The sequence below is a fragment of the Pinus tabuliformis genome, chromosome 7, assembly GCF_031772625.1.
Source record: "Pinus tabuliformis cultivar Carrire ecotype Pingquan chromosome 7, CPIR1, whole genome shotgun sequence".
Lineage (NCBI taxonomy): Eukaryota > Viridiplantae > Streptophyta > Pinopsida > Pinales > Pinaceae > Pinus > Pinus tabuliformis.
In genome coordinates this window covers 109,574,415-109,595,079 of record NC_142293.1, presented here as the reverse complement: position 1 = coordinate 109,595,079, position 20,665 = coordinate 109,574,415, and the positions used below count along the sequence as shown (strand labels likewise).

Genomic DNA, 20,665 nt, shown 5'->3' with positions numbered 1-20,665 from the left:
GGGTATTAATAAAAATATGGGTGCGAAGTTTCTAAGAGATAAGGATCAAGTCTATTTTAATCTTAGTTGTTGATTAGGGACTTAATCTCAGTCGTTGATTCATCAACAGGAAAAGTAAAAGAGGAGGTTTGAGGGTCAATCGGAGATACACCAAGTGATCAGTTAGTTCGATTTTTCTGGGGCAAAGTTTGCTGAGAAAATCGAACAAGTGATCTGAGTTGTAGTGAGAGGGGCAAAAGCAGAGATTTGGATCGAAAAGGAGTTCTGAGCCAAAGAGTACGTGACAGAGAGGCGGCAATAGCATCAAAGAGGCAACGTAGATACCTATGCAGCCCAGGAAGGGGCTCACGCAGTGCTGACATAGGCTAAGAGGGTCTCTTGCAGAGGCAGTGTAGGATATTCATCAGAAGTTCAAGATTTTGCCAAACAAGCGAGGTTCTGAGCCAGGGTGGCTGCAAAACAGTCTTTCTCGAGCAAATCGATCCAGCAGAAGAGGTGATGCAGTCTCCTAGAGGCAAGATGTTGGCCCAAGCAGGGATTGCGCTGGGATTTCACAGTGCTTGTTGGAGTTAAGCCACTCAGTGGATCAATTGTGACTTGGAGAACGAGGTAAACCCTCGTAAGTATTTCTTGCTACCGAGATTTCTCTGAAAGGTTAGCCAGTGTGAGAGGCAACCTGTTGTACTCAGATTCTGCTTGCTTAATAATACAAACCCTCTATCTGCTGCACCGGTTTTCCCGCATTGGGTTTTTCTGGGGACGTGTTGTCCAAAATAACGGTGTCCCGTGTGTTTGTCTCATCTATTGTTTCAGTTTATGATCTGTATGTCAGTGTAGTCTGCAGTAGTGTTTTTCATCATTGTTTATTAAATAACTTGTTGAATGAAATAACAAGTAGGAGACGATAAACCAGTGACTACAATAGGATTTCTATTTGTATAGATTTAGAAATTTTCACAGCTAGTTTGTAACAAATAAAATATATATAATAATATAAATATAAATAATAAAGATAAATCATAAATAATAATTAGTTAAGCTAGTAATTAGGCTGAAGAGGCATGTCTAATAAAACATGACTCTTCATGAAGAGACACTTGCTTAGTATATAAGCAAGCCTCTCGCTCTCATTGTAATTCATCATTATTCATTCTTATTCTTATTCACACATTTAATATATAATATTTGTATCCTCATGGATATCTTGATATTCCAAGTCTTTTTTAGTGGTTAATTTTTAGAAGGAACTTTGTTCGCTTCATGTGGTATCAGAGCAATTCAGTCCTCTAGGTTGTTTAACCGATGCACAAAGCTCATTCTCCGATCCAAGTCTTTGGCTATCGACTCTTCGTCAAATTTATTGTTGTTACAGTTCAAGCTTTTTGCTATAATTGGGAGTTTCTCCTTTTCTCCGTTTTTCTAGGCCTTTGGCCATTAAAAAAAAATATTTAACCAATATATATATATATATATATATATATAAGTAAATAACAAAAAGGAAGAAGAAAAAAAAAGTAAAAGAAAAAACAAAACGGATACAAAAGCTCACACCAAGTATATTTAAAACTTTTTACGTGGAGAAGCTCGTGGTTTTAAAAACAACCCATGGTAATAGCCCATGGTATTTTAAAAATTCAAGAAAAAACAAGGATACAAAAGCTTTGACGTGAAAGGTAAATATTACTTTTTACAGGAGGTTTTAAAAATAACCCATGGTAATAGCCCATGGTATTTTAAAAGTTAAAGAAAAAACAGGGATACAAAAGCTCTTACGTGAAAGGTAAATATTACTTTTTACAGGAGGTATTAAAAACAACCCATGGTAATAGCCCATGGTATTTTAAAAGTAAAATAAAAAACAAAAGGGATACAAAATCTCATACCAAGTGATATTTAAAACTTTTTACATGGAGAAGCCCGTGGTTTTAGAAACAACCCATGGTAATTGCCCATGGTATTTTAAAAGTAAAAGATATTTTGATAATATTGGAGAAAAAGGTGTGATCTAAATAATTTTAATCATTCAAATCTAAATATTGTGACCGTACCAAGAGTCACATCTCATCCAAATTCTCTGAGAAAAAGAAATATTATTATAATTATAAAAAAGGATACTATATAAGCCTTATATAATTACATATAAAAGGAAAAGTGGGTCTCAAAAAAGTATATATAAATTTTATATAATTATAATTTTATAATATATATAAATTAAAATTTTACAATATATATAATTTATTTTTATATATAAAAAAAGTTATTACTATATAAAAAAAATATATTAAAAAAGTGAAAAAAAGAAGAAGAAGAAGAAGAAGAAGAGAATATTTGAAATATATATATATATATATATATATATATATTAGATTTTTATAAGAGAGAAGTGGAATATATTTTATAGATTAAGAGAATATATAAAAAAATAAATAAAAGAGTGATTTAAAAAGGTAATTAATATTTAAAGAGTAAAATGGAGATTGGTAATGAAAAGTTTCCAAAACCTTTAGTAAAAGTGTTGATACATTATTTAAAATCAAAGGATCGCTTGCAGGAAGAGATATCATAATCACTATCAGTGCTGCTGAAAAAAAGTAATTATGTTAGTCCTAAATGTGCTAACCAATTGGTGATTCCTGAATCAAATATAGTTGAAAAGAATACTCTTGGTGAATATGACAAACAATATGACATAAGCAATCTACACTTAAGTATTGGAGATTACACTTTTACCTCACAATTCATAGTGAAAACCTTATATTCTAACGGTAGTGACATTGTTTTGGGATCACCATGGATGGAAACTCTAGGTTCCTTTATTCTAAATACAAAAAAAATGTTTTTGACATTTTCTTACAAGAAGAAGAAAATAACGCTCCAATATTTTACACTGGAACCAAACTCAGTAACGCCAGAAGATATCTCAAATATTTCAAAAGTAATTTCTCAAGAAGGTAAAAAAGTATTACAAAATATGCAAAACGAAATTAATAAAATCACTGTTGACAAAAATGAAGAAGTTTCTCGACTTAAAAACCATAGTGAAAAATTGCTAACGCAAATTAAGAAACTTAAGAAGGATAAGAAGTCATTAGAAAGCCAGGTACAACAACTTATCAAGAAGGAAGCATCAAATGCAGGAATTCAAGTTGATGACGAAGCAACAAATATCGATTCAGTGAATGTCACAACTCAAAAAGAAGACGAGCAAGTTGAAGAAAACACGCGCTTGGAAGTTGCAGTTCAAACAATGAACATCCCTAGTGAATGTTTCATAACCAACTCAACAACATCTTCGCCAGAAGAAAATATAAAAATTGGCACATGCCCAGTAAGGAAAGATCAAACAAAAAAAGTTCCATATTGGCATCCAAATCATGAGAACAGACGAATCAACCATGCTACATATTTGAACCAGTCGGAACTGAAACAACAAACTAATGTTCCAGAAAAGAGTAATGTAACCTCAACCCAGTGCTACGAGGACAAGTCGTTACAAAATTCCAGTGATCAGAATGCTATACAGAAGATTAATCTCGGACGGTCTGATCCCTTCTCGGTGCGACAATTTTGTTTGTCACTTAGAAAATCATATCAACTTGTATCGACAAAGATGAATGTTCCAAGACAGAAAGACTTTCGAAGCCGAAAAAGAGATCAAACCTTTTTCATCGACAAGCTTTGAGGACAAAGCTCTTTGAGGAAGGAGGCAATGTAACGAATAAAATATATATAAATAATATAAATATAAATAATAAAGATAAATCATAAATAATAATTAGTTAAGCTAGTAATTAGGTTGAAGAGGCATGTCTAATAAGACATGACTCTTCATGAAGAGACACTTGCTTAGTATATAAGCAAGCCTCTCGTTCTCATTGTAATTCATCATCATTCATTCTTATTCATTTTATTTAATATAATATTTATATCCTTAATGGATATCTATATATTCCATGTTTTCTGGAGTAATTAATTTTTAGAAGGAACTTTGTTTGCTTCATAGTTGATAAGTATTAAGAACTAATACAAGCACAACATGAAAAGAGGAACAGCAATTCCTATCTTATGTACATCTACTACATTAGATTAAAAGTAAATAATAAATTAAATTAAAAATATAAGCCATTCTAGTATTAACAGGAGCATTCAAAATTTATAGCAAAAAACACAAAGGGGCTTGTAGAAAATTAGTTCACCGGAGGTTGAACTCTGATCACAAGGAGATGGAGTGCTTCCAAAGGTTGTGCTGCTCCTTGATGCTGGAGTAGATGCTGCACCAAATGATGGAGCTAGTTGATAAGAACTAATACAGGCATGACATAAAAAGAGGAACAACAATTCCTGTCTAATCATTAATGTAGATCTACCATATTAGATCAAAAGTGAACAATAAATTATATTTTAAAATATAAGTCATTCTAGTATTAACAAAAGCATTCAAAACTTATAGCCCAAAACACAAAGGGGCTTGTAGAAAATTAGTTCACCAGAGGCTGAACTCTGATCAGAACGAGATGGAGTGCTTCCAACGGGTGTGCTGCTCCCAAATGCTGGAGTAGATGCTGCACCAAATGATGGAGCTAGTTGATAAGAACTAATACAAGCACGACATGAAAAGAGAAAAAGCAATTCCTGCCTAATATAGATCCACCATATTAGATCAAAAGTAAGCGATAAATTAAATTTTAAAATATAAGTCATTCTAGTATTAACAAAAGCATTTGAAACTTATAGCCCAAAACACAGAGGGGCTTGTAGAAAATTAATTCACCAGAGGCTGAACTCTGATTAGAAGGAGATGAAATGCTTCCAAATGTTGTGCTGCTCCCGAATGCTGCAGTAGATGCTAAACCAAATGTTGGAGCTGGTTGACCGAAGGCCATAGTTCTTCTAAAACGTAACAGAGGAGTTTCTGAATCCCCAATAGCTGGAGTACTGGAAGCCCCAAACAATGGAGTACTAGAAGCACCACAGTAAGGTGCACTTCCTGCATCCTGTGTAGAGCTTCGGCTACCAAATACTGGTGTTGAAGTAAATGCAAATGCAGGATTGCTTCCAAAGGTTGTGCTGCTCCCAAATGCTGGAATAGATGCTGCACCAAATGATGGAACTAGTTGATAAGAACTAATACAGGCACAACATGAAAAGAGGAACAGCAATTCCTGTATAATGTAGATCTACCATATTAGATTAAAAGTAAACAATAAATTAAATTAGAAATATGAGCCCTTCTAGTATTAACAAGAGCATTCAAAATTAATAGCCCAAAACACAAAGGGTCTTGTAGAAAATTAGTTCACCAAAGGCTGAACTCAGATCAGAAGAAGATGGAGTGCTTCCAAAGGTTGTGCTGCTCCCGAATGCTGCAGTAGATGCTGCACCAAATGATGGAGATAGTTTACCAAAATCCATAGTTCTTCCAAAACCAAACAGAGGAGTTTCTGAAGCCCCAACAGCTGGAGTACTGGAAACCTCAAACATTGGAGTACTAGAAGCACCACAGTAAGGCACACTTCCTGCATCCTGTGTAGATCTTGTGCTACCAAATACTGGTGTTGAAGTAAATATAATTGCAGGAGTGGTTCCAAAGATTGTGCTGCTCCCGAATGCTGGAGTAGATCCTGCACCAAATGATGGGGCTAGTTGATAAGAACTAATACATTCACCACATGAAAAGAGGAACAGCAATTCCAGTCTAATGTAGATCTACCATATTAGATCAGATGTAAACAATAAATTAAATTAGAAATATAAGCTATTCTAGTATTAACAAAAGCATTCAAAATTTATAGCCCAAAGCTTGTAGAAAATTAGTTCACCAGAGGCTGAACTCTGATCAGAGAGAGATGGAGTGCTTCCAAAAGTTGTGCTGCTCCCCAATACCGGAGTAGATGCTGCACCAAATGATGGAGCTAGTTGACCAAAATCCATAGTTCTTCCAAAAACAGACAGAGGAGTTTCTGAATCCCTAACAGCTGGAGTACTGGAAGCCCCAAACACTGGAGTACTAGAAGCACCACAGTAAGGCACACTTCCTGCATCCTGTGTAGAGCTTGCACTACTAAATACTGGTGTTGAAGTAAATCTAAATGCATCTGTGCTAGCTGCACTGGAGGCAGGTTGACTGGTTGCACCAAAAGGTTGAATTCCAAAAGTTGGTTGCATCTCACCAAAAGCACTTCCCAAAGTACTTGATTGAGCAATATTTAGTGATCCAAATGCAGGATTTTGTCCAAACACAAACGTTCCTGCATATGATAAAAGATAGTCAAGCAAATGTGCACTGCTAACTTCATTAGTTCAGAGTCCTATTTTCTAGTTAACCATCTTGTAATTAACTCAAAGCTCAGTCACTGTGAACTGTGAATGTGGACACACTAACAACTTGCATTACACCTTTTAGTTCTATCATGTTTTATTCCCTATAGCCATGATGGATTGAAAACAGCAAGAAACAAAGTCATGCCACTAATGATCATTGTTTCTAAACAACCTGATATGGGGAAAGACTGGATTACATAGAAAATGATATCTTCAGGGACAAAGAAATCATAAAATATATACACTGGATAAGAAACTTCTAACAAAGTAATAATCAAAGAATATCTTGCAAATTTCCAGGTTTTAAAAACTGAAGGAACAGAATGGTACTCAACAGTTTCACAAGATAGTTTAATGACTTTTCTTCTCGATACAGATAAGATCCATAAGGGAGTAAGTAACGAATATTTTATACACTTCTACAATGATGGACCTTAATAAATTAAAACAAAAGATAAAACCTCAAAATTAATGAAAGGAGTCAGCTAACAAGAATAATGATGATCCTGATCTGATGTTAAAACTTAAAAAGTCTAGAGCAATAATACTACTGACAAACTCATTGAATTTGCAGAAGAGGTGCTGGTACCAAAAACAGTACTCCCACCAATGGCAGGCTTTGTTTGACCAAAAGGATTTGACTCTGCAGGTTGAGGATATATACTTCCCCCTGCAGGCTGTTGGCTTGCACGATTTGGGCCTCCTGCAAAATACTACATTAATCTATAAATACAAACTAATAAGAACATCGGTACACTATGATCATGCCAGGGACATATAAAATGTTAAAGATGGAGTAATTAAAACTGCAATAACACTTGAAGAATAGCAGAGCAATAGAGTTCTGCACTAAGCTGACTGTTACAAAATCCACAAACTAATTGTGTTATTAATAGATTAATAAGTTCTCTCATAGTTTTATTCCCTATAGTCAAGATGGATTCAAAACAGCAGGAAACAAAATCAAGCCACCAATGATAGTTATTTCTAATCAATCTGATAAGGGGAAAGACTAAATTACACAGAAAATGATATCTTCAGGGGAAAAGAAATCATAAAATATATGCACTTGAAAAGAAACTTCAAACGAAGTAATAATCAAAGAAATTCTTGCATATTTCCAGGTTTTTATAGCTTAAGGAACAGAAGGATACTCTTTCTAATAGTTTCACTAAATAGTTTAAAGACATCTCTTCTTGATACAGATAAGATTCATAACGGAGTACATAATAAATATCATATACAATTATATAATGATGGACCTTCATAAATTAAAATAAACATAAAACCTCAAAATTAAAGAAAGTTGTCAGCTGATGGAAATTGAATAAAGATGATTCTGACTTGACGTTAAAACTTAAAGCATCTTGAGCAATAATACTGCTGACAAACTTAATTGGGATTTGATTTTGTAGCAGAGGTGCTCATATCAAAAACAGTAGTCTCACCAAAGGGATGTTTTGTTTAACGAAAGGGATTTGAGTCTGCAGGTTGAGAACATATAATTGTTGATTTGGAGTAGCATCGGATGTGCTCTAGCCATGAAAATTGGTGGAGAAGTTAAAGCCCATGAGATCTCCAAGACCCAGAAATGATTTGGACAAATTGTACCCGGTTTGGGAGATATTAAAACAAATAATATTTTTAATGAAGTTTCTAAGTCTAAACTTAGGAAAAATAAAATATTAATGGGTATTAATATAAAATTGGGTTAAAAGGTCCCAAAAGTCATGGATCAAGCCAAATCTAATCTTAGCCGTTGATTAGTAATTTAATCTCGGCCATTGAAGGACCAATAGGAAAAGTATAAGAGGAGGCTTGAGGGTCAGTTAGGGAACACACCAGAGTGATCAGTCATTCATTTTCCTAGAATGGGGTTGCTAAACAAAGTTGAATCAATGATCAGCAACGAGGGGCAGTGAGTACGAGGCAGAGAGGCAGAGATAGTACTCAGATACCAACACAGAAGCAGATAGAGCGAGAGCAGCAGCCAGTCCAAGCTACATAGAACCCAGCAGACTCAGCGCATAAGGCAGAGGGACTATGTCATCCATGCAGAGGTTGATGGAGTGATGTAGAGGGTCCCAAAGGCTGCGCAGTGCCTCAGAGCGCTGACGCAAAGGGTCTTGGGGCTGACGCAGAGGACAGAAGGGCCAGCGGTAAGCTTCAGCTGTGTCAGGGAGGGATTCGTGGGACAAGTTTTCTTAATACTTGTTGGGCTGACACAAAGGCCAGAAGGGCCAGCGCTAAGCTTCAGTTGTGCCGGGGAGGGATTCGTGGGACAGGTTTTCTTAATACTTGTTTCCGAATATAGAGGTATTGCTACCGTGTATTTTTCTTTGTTGGGTGAGCCAGTTAGGCACCCAGTTTGTTGATTTGGGGTAGTATTGGATGTGCTCTAGCCATGAAATTTGGTGGAGAGGTTGGGGCACATGATATCTCCAATAGCCAGAAAGGGTTTGGGTAGATTCCAAACAGTTCAGGAGATATTAAAATAATTAATATTTTTAATGGAGTCCCTAAGTCTAAACTTAGGGAAAATAAAATATTAATTGGAATTAATATGAAACTGTCTTCGAATGGTCCAAAAGACATGGATCAAGCCAGATCTAATTTTAGTCGTTGATTAGGGACTTAATCTCGGCCATTGATATGTCAACAGCAAAAGTATAAGAGGAGGCTAGAGGGTCACTTGGAGAATACACCAGAGTGATCAGTCATTCTATTCTCTAGAGCGAGGTTTGCTAAGAGAGATAGAATTAGTGACAGGGAGTTGCAGCTGAGGGGCATTGAGTATAGAGAGACATAGAAGCAAAGATAGTGCCGGGAGAGCAACGTAGTAGCTGGGGAGAGTGACGTAGAGCCAGTCAGGGCTCACGCAGGGCCACGCAGAGGCAACCGGGAGCTGCAGAGAGCCTCAGAGGGGCCACAAGGCTAACTTGCAAGGCCTCCTAAAGCTGACGCAAGGCCAAAACTAGGCAGAGAGGGGCTAACGCAGTCCAGAGAGAGGCTGACGTTGGGGTTATTGGGGCAGATTGGTGCTGAGGAGCTAACGGAAGGATTATCCGAGGTTTCAACCAGGAGATTTGTCTCAAGTTAAGAGGTATTACTGCCACGGAAATTCTCTGTTGGGTAGGTCAGTTCCAGCACCCAAATTGTACTTTGATATTGCTTAATAAGAAAACCCTCAGATAGCTGCACCGATTTTCCCACATTGAGTTTTTCCGGGGACATTGGTCCAAAAATAACGGTGTCATTTGGTGTGATCATTTCTGTTTCCTTCAGTTGTTGATCTGTAATATGTTGAGCATGCACTAGTGTGGGAACAAGTAGGTAGGAATAAATCAGATAAAGTGCATGGAGGGTTTCTAACTAAGTAGACTTAGAAACTTCAACATGGTATCAAAGCGTGATTACAGATCACAAGAGGACTAAGGACATTAGTCGAGCAGAGCAATAGCAGCAGAAAACAGTTGTCCTGAGGTGGCAGAAGCTATTTCTAACAGAGCAGCAACAAGGGAAGAGTGACACAGTGCCTGCATCATCAAGGGTGAGTCGGGAAGAGGCATCACAGAGGCTAAGGAAGGCAAAGGGAGCCTCACACAGAGCCACGAAGAAGCTGAGAGGGCTGACGCAGTTGGCTGAGGAGGCCGAGTTGCTGGTGCCAGGATTGCACAGAGCCTAGGAGCTCTCATCTTCAGGTTGCTGGGGTTTAGAAGGCTATGGAAATATTGCAAACTGGAGTTGGTGAGGTATTGTAGTCATAACAGTACCTGACATAGCAAGGACAAGAGGAGGGAGTTGCTATTGAGGGTTTCTAGCCGAGGAACCCGGTTCAATAGTACGGTTGCACAAGATGATCAGAGTAGGGGGCATCTCGACAGCGGCATAAGGATTTCCAAGAGGGAAATCAGGACTCAGAGGGAGTCCAGAAGAGAACTTCCAGACGGGAAGTAGAGACTCGGAGGAGTCAAACAAAGAACTTTCAGAAGGGAAGTAAAAGAACATCATGGCACTACATGGAGTAAGAGACCAGGATAGACTGGACGGACTGTCGAACTTCACAGGCTGGAAGTCCAGAATCTTATCCGTACTTGACAGAAATCGTGTCAAGAATTTCGCCTTGAAGGTTATAATTATCCCAGTCGACCCCAATGATAACAACAAGTACGGGGAGGCAATGGCGAGGGCCCAGAGCATCATCCTTGACAAGGTCAAGGACCATGTAGTACCACACATTGCCGAGAAGGAAACGACATATAAGATGTGGGAGGCCCTCAAGAAATTGTACCAGCATACTTCTGTGCATAGAAGAATGTTACTTAAGAATCAGTTGAGGTCGTATCAGATGAAGAAATGAGAGCCGATTGACACCTTTCTCGGAGGATTGAATGAGATCCGAGATCAGTTAACTGCTATAAAAGCCACGCCGGATCAGGAGTTAATGGTGAGGACATCCCTGAATGTTGTCTCAGAAGATTGGGAGGTATTTGTCCAGAGTATACTGGGCAGAGGGACACTCCCACCTTGGGATGAGATGTGGGCGGCTCTTCTCCAGGAAGAGATCAGACGGCAGTCGAACATGGGTAGCAGTAGCAAGAGGATCAAAGTCAAGCAGGAGGAGGAAGATGTTGCCCTAGCATCTGAGGGAAAGCAAGAAAAGCGGAAGAAGAAGGATCTCTCCAAGATCAAGTGCTTCCATTGTGGGGAGTTGGGTCATTAAGGGACCCAGTGTCCAAGGAAGAAGAGTAAGGGAGAGTCTTCCAAGACTAAGGCAGCGCTAGCACAGGTAGAGAAGGAAGTTTTGACAGACGATGATTGTGCCATGAGTGCACATCCACCACTTGAGCGGAAGTGGGTAGACATCGAGCTGTAATCAAACAGACTACAGGCGATGAGGGGCAGGATCCTCGAGGTACCCAGCCTTTTGGATTAGACCTTGCTACGAGAGCCCCGAAGAGGAGTAGAAGGACTGGCTGATGTCAGTAGAGACGGATGCAGATGGAGTGACAGAGAGAGCTACAGTGCAGGAGTCCCAAGACAACGTGAGGCTAGCAGGCTACAACAGTATGAGAGGCACAAGAGTGTTGCACCAGTGCAGGATGGCATAGAGAAGTGTGCGACGGTGCGAGACGCAGGAAGTTGTTGCAGCAACGCAGAGGTTAGAGAGGGAGCACTTGTCAATGGCAAAGGGAGCTTCAGCATCAGTGGCTGTCTCTAGCCCAACAGGGAGGTTAGATTGGGAGATCAGTTACTTACTTCTCAATAACTGAGTTGTAGTAAGCAGTGGGTAGCACGATGCAACATGATGAGAGGAGGTGCAGTGCGGATGTAGTGCTAGGAGAAAGGACTAGCAGCAGCATGGATGCAGAAAGAGTTGTCGTACAGATGCAGCAGTAGCAGTGGCAGAACCATGGGCAGTAGTATAGGATGTAGCAATGCAAAGGATATTGGGCAAGAAGGCCTAGCATCAACACATGTACCGATGTTGGATGATCAAAGTAATACTCAGTGAAGAGTATTGCTAGAGCACAATGCTCACTAAGAGGGAGTGTTGATTTAGGGTAGCATTGGATGTGCTCTAGCCACAAAATTTGATGGAGAGGTTGAGGCACATGAGATATCCAATACCCAGAAAGAGTTTGGGCAGATTCTAAACAGTTCAGGAGATATTAAAATAATTAATATTTTTAATGGAGTCCCTAAGTCTAAACTTAGGGAAAATAAAATATTAATGGGAATTAATATGAAATTGTGTTAGAATGGTCCAAAAGACATGGATCAAGCCAGTTCTAATCTTAGCTGTTGATTAGGGACTTAATCTCTGCAGTTGATATGTCAACAGGAAACGTATAAGAGGAGACTTGAGTGTCACTTAGAGAATACACCAGAGTGATCAGTCGTTCTATTCTCTAGAGCGGGGTTTGCTAAGAGAGATAGAATTAGTGATCGGGAGTTGTAGCTGAGGGGCATTAAGAACAGAGAGACAAAGATAGTGTCGAGAGCGCAGCGCAGTAGCCGGGGAGAGTGATGTAGAGCCAACTAGGGCTCACGGAGGACCACGCAGAGGCAGTCCGGAGTTGCGCAGAGCCTTAGAGGGGCCAGAGGGCTGACACAAGGCCTCCTAAGGCTGACGCAGACCCATCCGGGGTGACACGGGGCCAACGCTGGGCAGAGAGGGGCTGACGCAGTCCAGAGAGAGGTTGACGTTGGGGTTTCTGGGGCAAATTGGTGTTGAGGAGCTGCAAGAAGGATTATCCGGGGTTTCAGCCACGAGATTTGTCTCAAACTGAGAGGTATTACTGCCAAAGAAATTCTCTGTTGGGTAAGCCAGTTTTGGCACCCAGATTGTACTCTGATATTGCTTAATAAGAAAACCCTCAAATAGCTACATCGGTTTTCCCACATTGGGTTTTTCCGGGGACATTGGTCCAAAAATAACGATGTCATTTGGTGTGATCGTTTCTGTTTCCTTCAGTTGTTGATCTGTAATATGTTGAGCATGCACTAGTGTTTATTTTCAATATTTACATTGTAAATAACTTGTTAAGTAATGGAACAAGTAGGTAGGAATAAGTCAGATAAAGTGCACGGAGGGTTTCTAACTAAAGTAGACGTAGAAACTTCAACATAGTTGTACTCAAAAAGACTGCATAATAATATAACCCTCTGAATAGTTGCATCGGTTTTCACGCATTAGGTTTTTCCGGGGACATTTGTCCAAAAATAACAGTGTCACTTGTGTGCATGTTTTCTTTCAATTGGTTATCTGTAGATGTTGTGAATGTATTGTGTTTATTTCGGTATTTAAATGTTTTAAATAACTAGTTCAAAATTTACAAGTAGAAGAAATAAACCAACAAAATTCAGATTAATTTTCTAACGGATAGACTTAGAAAATTCAACATGGTATCAGAGCATGGTTGCAGATCACAAGAAAGATGAAGGCATCAACTAAACAGAGCATCTGTAACATAATCAACTGTCCCGAGTGACAAAAGTTGATCCTTGCAGAAGCGACAGAGGAAGGGTTGACGCAGAGGGACTGCGTCATCAGTCCGGGCCAGAGAGAGACCAACACAGAGGCTGAGGAGGGTAGAGAGAGGCTCACGCAGAGCCACGGAGAGACCAGGAGGGTTGACGCAGTTGGCTATGGGAGCTGTTTTGCCAGTGTCGGGATTGCGCAGAGCCTAGAGGCTCAATCTTTCAGTTTTGGAGTGAAGGAAGTTGAGGGCAGTTTGCAGGAACGAAACTGGTGGGGTAATGTAGTTAGAACAATACCTAACAGGGAAAGACCAAGGTAGAGGAAGTTGCTGCCGAAGCGGATTTCTAGCCAAGGAATCCAGATCAGTGTTGCAGTTGCATAGGCGATTAGAGAGGGGCAACTTAAGGGTTGGCAAAAGGATTTCCAGGAAGGAAATTGGGACTCAAAGGTAGTCCAGAAGAGAACCTCCTAACAGGAAGTAGAGAGATTCGACAAGAGTCAAAACGAGAACTTCCAGGCGAGAACTAGAGAGACTCGGAGGAGTCGACAGAAGAGCAATGAGATGGCCGCGAATGGGCTAAGAGATCAGGATAGGCTGGACGGAGCGTCCAACTTTGTGATCTGAAAGATTAGGATCTTGTCTATTCTAGACAGACATTGTATCAAGGGCTTCGCCTTGACAGTGATGGCTATCCCAGTTGACCCGGTAGCTAATGAAAGGTACGAGGAGGCAATGGCTAAGGCAAAGTGTATCATCCTTGCTGGGGTCAAGGATCATGTGGTCCCACATATTGCCGAGAAGGAAATAGCAAAGGAGATGTGGGACACTTTGGAGACATTGTACCAGCATACTTCCGTGGAGAGGAAGATGCTCCTGGAGAATCAGCTAAGGTCATACCAGATGCAGACAGGAGAGTAGATAGATGTCTTCCTCGGTCAGTTGAAGGAGATCTGTGACCAACTAAATTCCATAGGGGCCACGCCAGATCAAGAGTTGATGGTAAGGACCGCACTCAACGCAGTCTCCGAGGATTGGGAGACATTTGTCCAAAGCATACTGGGCAAGACAAGTCTTCCAGATTGGGAAGAACTATGGGTGGCTCTTCGTCAAAAAGAGATCAGACCAATGACCAAGGCAGAAAGTAGCAGCAAAGGGGTCAAGATCAAGAAGGAAGAGGAAGAGGATGCGCGGCTCTAACATCTGCGGGAAAGCAGGAGAAGAGGAAGAAGAAGGACCTCTCCAAGGTCAAGTTATTCCATTGTAGGGAACTCGGTCGCTATGCGAACCAGAGTCCGAGGAAGAAGAGTAAGGGCGAGGCTTCTCACTCGAAGGCAGCACCAGAGAGGGTGGAGAAAGGAGTCGAGGAGGATGACGATTGTTCCATGAGTGCTCATTTGCCACTTGAGAAGAAGTGGGAAGACATCGAGCTGTAGTCAGGACGACCACAGGTGATGAGGGGCAGGATCCTCGAGGTACCCAACCTCTTGGATTATACCTTGCTACGGGAGCCCCGAAGAGGAGTCATAGGACTGGCGGATGTAGGTAGAGACGGATGCGGATGAAGCGATAGAGAGTGCTACAGTGCAGGAGTCCCTGGGCAATGCGAAGCTAGCAAGCTGCAACAGTGCGAGAGGCACGAGAGAGTTTCAATAGTGGAAAATGGCACAAAGAGGTTTGCAACGGTGCGAGATGCAGGGAGTTGTTGCAGCAGCGCAAAGGCCAGTAGAGGGATCACTTATTAGTAGCAGAGAGAGCTTCAACATCGGGAGTATTTCTAGCCTGACAGGGATGTCAAAAGCTGGATAGATCAGTTACTTACTTCTCAGTAACTGAGTTGCAGTGCAGTAGTAGTATGCAGTAGCATGATGTAGCATGATAAGAGGGGGATGCAGTGTCGATGCAGTGTTGGGAGGATGGACCAGCAACAGCACGAATGTAGAGGGAGTTGCCGTACGGATGCAACAGTGGTAGTGGTCAGGCCATGGGCAGTAGTACAAGATGCAGCAGTGCAGAGGATGTTGGGCGGGGAGGCCTAGCATCAGCGCAGGTATCGGTGCTACATAATCAGTGTGATGCTCAGTGTGGAGTATTACTAGAGCACAATCCTCGCTAAGAGGGAGTGTTGATTTGGGGTAGCATCGAATGTGCTCTAGCCATGAAAATTGGTGGAGAGGCTAAAGCACATGAGATCTCCAAGACCTAGAAATGGTTTGGACAGATTGTACCCGGTTTGGGAGATATTAAAATAATTAATATATTTAATGGAGTTCCTGAGTCTAAACTTTGGAAAAATAAAATATTAATGGGTATTAATATAAAACTGGGTTAGAAGGTTCCAAAAGTCATGGATCAAGCCAAATCTAATCTTATCTGTTGATTAGAGATTTAATCTCGGTCGTTGAAGGACCAATAGGAAAAGTATAAGAGGAGGCTTGAGGGTCAGTTGGAGAACACACCAGAGTGATCAGTGATTCATTTTGCTAGAGCAGGGTTGCTAAGCAAAGTTGAATCAGTGATCAACAACGAGGGGTAGTGAGTACGAGGCAGAGAGGTAGATACAGTACTGAGAGACCAGCAAAGAAGTAGAGAGAGCAAGAGCAACAGCCAGTCCAAGCTACGCAGAGCCCAGCAGAGTCAGCGGAGAAGCCAGAGGGGTTGCGTCATCCATGCAGAGGCTGCTGGAGTGGCGCAGATGATCCCAGAAGCTGCACAGTGCCTGAGAGGGCTAACACAGAGGGTCCTGGGGCTGACGCAGGTAAGCAAGAGGTTGACGCAGAGACCAGAAAGGTCAACGCTGAGCTTCAGATGTGCCGGGGAAAGTTTCCTGGGACAGGTTTTCTGAATACCTATTTCTGAATATAGAGGTATTGTTTTCGTGTATTTTTCCCTGTCGGGTGAGCCAGTTAGGCACCAAGTTGTATTCAGAAAGACTGCATAATAATATAACCCTCTGAATAGCTGCATCGTTTTCCCGCATTGGGTTTTTCCAAGAACATTTGTCCAAAAATAACAGTGTCACTTGTATGTTTGTTTTCTTTCAGTTGATGATCTATAGATGTTGTGACTGTATTGTGTTTATTTCGGTATTTAAATATTTTAAATAACTTGTTCAGAATTTACAAGTAGAAGAAATAAACCAGCAGAATACAGATTAATTTTCTAGCGGATAGACTTAGAAAATTCAACAATAATCCCCCCTGCAGATTCTTGGCTTGCAGGATTTGAGCCTCCAACAAAATATGACTTCAACAATCTATTAGTAATACTAATAAGGACAATGGTGCATTGTGATCGTGCCTGCGACACATAAAAAGTGAAAGAAAAAGTATATAAACCTGCAATAATACTTGAAAAACAATGGAATAAGAGAGATTTGCACTAGGATGACTATCACAAAATGCACAACTAATTGTATTATTAACAGACCAATAACTTTATGAACATAAAGTTTGCATAAAAAAATTCGGCCAAAATTGCACATGAACAGAACCAAAAGATAAACACGAATATGTAGTAAATGTAACATTATATTAACAAGTGGAAGCCTTATTACATTGTAGCCTATGCTCTATTGACTCCCACTGGTGTTGAAAAATGGAGCAAAAAGATATTATATACAAACCAGCGCCTAAAGCACAAATAAAATAAAATAAAATACAATGCTCAAAAACCAAGCTACCAAAATAATGGTCTCAAATGCAGGGGCAAAACCTTGTACAATGCTTATACGTGTTCAATAAAGGCCATTTGGAGGGGATCCTGTAGATTTTTTTACTTGTAGATTCAACAACTTATGTGATATGCTAAAACACAAGACAAGAATCTACTCTACTCTTCAGCGGAAACCAAAATTGATTGATGAAAACAATAAGCCGAAAAGGAAGAATATCAATCGCGCATAACACAATATTTCTCTGGGGAAAGCAACTACTCAAAACCCTGATTATCTATATTGCATTAATCAGAAGATCTGAGAAGAAAATACAATGCTTGTTCAACCCAAACAATTCCTGCACTAGTACAATCTATCTCTCTGCCTCACAAGCCAACTCAAGCCAACACTTAGCCAATTCCATTGACTGCGAAGCGCCTGCTTCCTTGCGCAATTCTAAGAGAATTAGCCCATCTTTAATTGGTAAATTCTCTATCCATGACTGTGCAATCCATCCATAGGCCCTCAACTGATTGCATACAACTCAAAAAATTATACAACTGATAATACATTGTCCCTGAACTCTAATCTCAACTAGGTCTTCCTCTAAACTAACATGCATGAGTTATTTATGAGTGAATCTTCAGTTAACTGGTGTGGAAGTGAAGATGCACTGGTGCACGTCCCTACTACTAGACCTCCTACTAGTTTCTCCAAAAGTTAGAACTAGTTTAACTGACTATAACTCAGTTACACTGAGTTAATTAATTACAACTCAAAAGAACTCAACCTTGTCCTGTAAAATTGAGGCATCACTCTACATGACTCTAGATAGACTTCCAACTCGAATTTCCTAAGCAAACTAAGTCAAATTAACTTAGCTAAATATTACAAGTTGCTATGAGAATAGAATTTCATTTAATTCACAATTTAATTCAAGGACAAATTAAATTGGAATCTCTTGTTGCTATTTTTAACACTCCCTCTCAACAAGAAAGGGATTATCTGCTACCCCAATCTTGCCTCTGTGAAACTCGAATTTGCATCTTGACAAGGCGTTTGTCAAAATATTTACATCCTACTCCTCTGTGTGAATGTACTCCAACAACATAATTCTCCTATGCATATAATCTCGAAGATGACGATATTGGATATCAAAATGCTTGGACCGATCATGGAAAAATGGATTTTCAGAGAGTTTGATACAACTCTAATTGTCACAGTAAATCACAGTTGGATCCATCTGTTGACCAAACAAACCAACAAGAATCTTCCTCATCCAGATAGCCTCACAAGTTGCTTGACTAGCAGCAATGTACTCTGCTTCTGCTAAATTGAGTGCAACTAATCTCTGTTTCCTACTGTACCAAAAAATAGTTGCTCACCCAATACTGAATATCCCACCTGATGTGCTCTTCCTATCCGATGGACTCCCTGCCCAATCTGCATTAGTAAACCCTTGAAGCTTCACTCCCTCTATCTGTCTATACCAAAGACCATACTAAGTAGTGTCTCTGAGGTATCTCAACACATATTTGGTTGCCTTCCAATACAGCTTGGTCGGCTTAACCATAGCTTGACTAAGCTGGTTAACTGTATAACACATGTCCGGTCATGTGTTCACCAAATACATGAGTGAACCCACACGCTGCTTATAAATAGTAGCCCCCACTACTTCATTGGAAGTAGCTTCCTCCTTCCTTCAGTTACATGCTAGAGGAGTCTCCATGGGATTACTACTCTCCATGTAAAACCTTTTGAGTATCTCATTGGCATACTTGCCCTGAGAGACAAAAATTTCCTCATCACCTTACCATACTTCCATACCTAGATAGTAGTGCATGAGCCCCAAGTCCTTCATTTTGAACTCTCTTGCAATATCCTCTTTGCAATACTTGATCGGCTTATCATCACCTATGAGAATCAAATTGTCGACATATAAAACAATAATCAACAATTTACCTTCAACCACAATATGGTAAATGTTCACATGTGCTTCACTTTTGGTGAAGCCCAACCCGGTGAAATAGCTATCGATCCTGGTGTACCAAGCATCGGGTGCTTCTTTCAGCCCATACAACGCTCGCTTGAGTCTGCACACATGCGACTCTCTATTGAAGGTCTCAAATCCTTCAGGTTGCTCAATATACACCTCTTCCTCAATCATGTCATTGAGGAATGTTGTCTTTACATCCATCTGATGTATCTTCCATCCCATCTATGCTGATAGTGCTAGAATGGATCTGATTGATGAGTACCTTGCAACAGGAGAAAAAGTCTCATCGTAATCAATCCCCTCCACCTAAGAAAACCCTTTGGCCACAAACCTGGCCTTGTGTTTCTCCACACTACCATCCGCTGCTTGCTTTACCTTGTAAAGCCATCTGGAACTCACCACTGATTTGTTTGTCGGTCCTGGGACCACATCCCAAACACTGTTCCTGACGATGGAGTCATACTTTTCAACCATGGCATCAACCCAAACTGGTTGTTGCACTACTTCTTCAAAACAGGATGGCTCAATCTCTAGACATCCGCTCATCAGAGCCATGTAGCTAGTGTATCTCTTCGATGACCTCCTCAGCCTACGCTATGATGTGGGTGCTCCCACATTCTCTCTAGTATCATGCAATAACCTGTCAGCCTCTCTGGTGCGCTTTCTCCCATCTCTGGAAGACTCTGCAAGAGTGGGTGTCTCCACTTCCTGCTCCTCTGCATGTGAATGCTCCACATCATCCTGAGTTTCCTCCTTAGGAGCTAAAAGCTCCTTAACCACATGTAGTTGAATCTCCCTCTCAAGGGAACATCTCTGCAAACCACTGTCATCCTGTTGGTTGACAGGAACACCCGATAGTTGTTGTTGCAATTTCCAAATCTAACTGTTAGAAATTCTCCCTGTACTATCTGATTTATTTCTTCCTACTTGTTCAGTCACTTAAAAGGTTATTTAGCATGTAAATAATGAAAAGAAATACAAGTATAGTATCAACACATACATATCATCAACTAAAAGAAACAAGCACACAGGTGACACCATTGTTTTTGGACTAAGTTCCCAGGAAAAACCTAATGCGGGAAAATTGGTGCAGCAATTCAAAGGGTTTTACTATTATGCAGTTTCAAAATACAACCAGGGTGCCAGAAATGGCTCACCCAACAGAGAATGCCCTCGGTAGTAGTACCTCTCAGTCGGAGACAGATATTCCGACTAAATCACCGGATGAACAATCCCACAGCAACAATACAACTTCTGTCACTCTGCGTCACCCTATCCAGCTCTCCAGCTCCACTCTGTCCCACAAAAATCTCCCAGCGCTGTCTCTAGGGCCTGCATCAGCCTCACAGGCCCAACGTCAGCCTATCTGGCCCAGCGTCAACCTCTCGAGGCTCTGCATTAGCCTCTAGAGCCTCTGTGTCTCACAGTCGGCCCTCCTTGGCTCTATGCAGCTCTTGGCTGCCTCTGCGTGGCCTCTGGCTCCTTCTGCGTGGCCTCTAGATGGCTCTGCATCAACCTATCCCGGCTTCTGTGCTGATCCTCCTGGTACTAACTCTGCCTCTCTACTATGTATTCACTGCCCCTCAGCTGCAACTCCAATCACTTCACTCAATTTCCTCAACAAACCCTGCCCCAGAAAATCGAGTTCTTGATCTGCCTTGGAGTGTTCTCCAACTGACCCTCAAGCCTCCTCTTATACCTTTCCCGTTG

At 40.6% G+C, this 20,665-nt stretch overlaps 1 protein-coding gene across 1 annotated transcript in view; it reads right to left on the bottom strand.

Annotated features, from left to right (window-relative positions):
* The window catches only part of LOC149245528 (uncharacterized), a 532,706-nt gene that overhangs the window by 79,149 nt on the left and 432,892 nt on the right, over window positions 1-20,665 (bottom strand). Inside the window, exons 12-16 of the mRNA XM_089439077.1 lie at window positions 5,820-6,248; window positions 5,301-5,621; window positions 4,772-5,092; window positions 4,488-4,562; window positions 4,197-4,271 (exon numbers count right to left, since the gene is read on the bottom strand). Of these exons, the coding sequence (XP_089295203.1) occupies window positions 4,197-4,271; window positions 4,488-4,562; window positions 4,772-5,092; window positions 5,301-5,621; window positions 5,820-6,248 (1,221 nt within the window). The remainder of the gene's footprint in view (window positions 1-4,196; window positions 4,272-4,487; window positions 4,563-4,771; window positions 5,093-5,300; window positions 5,622-5,819; window positions 6,249-20,665) is intronic.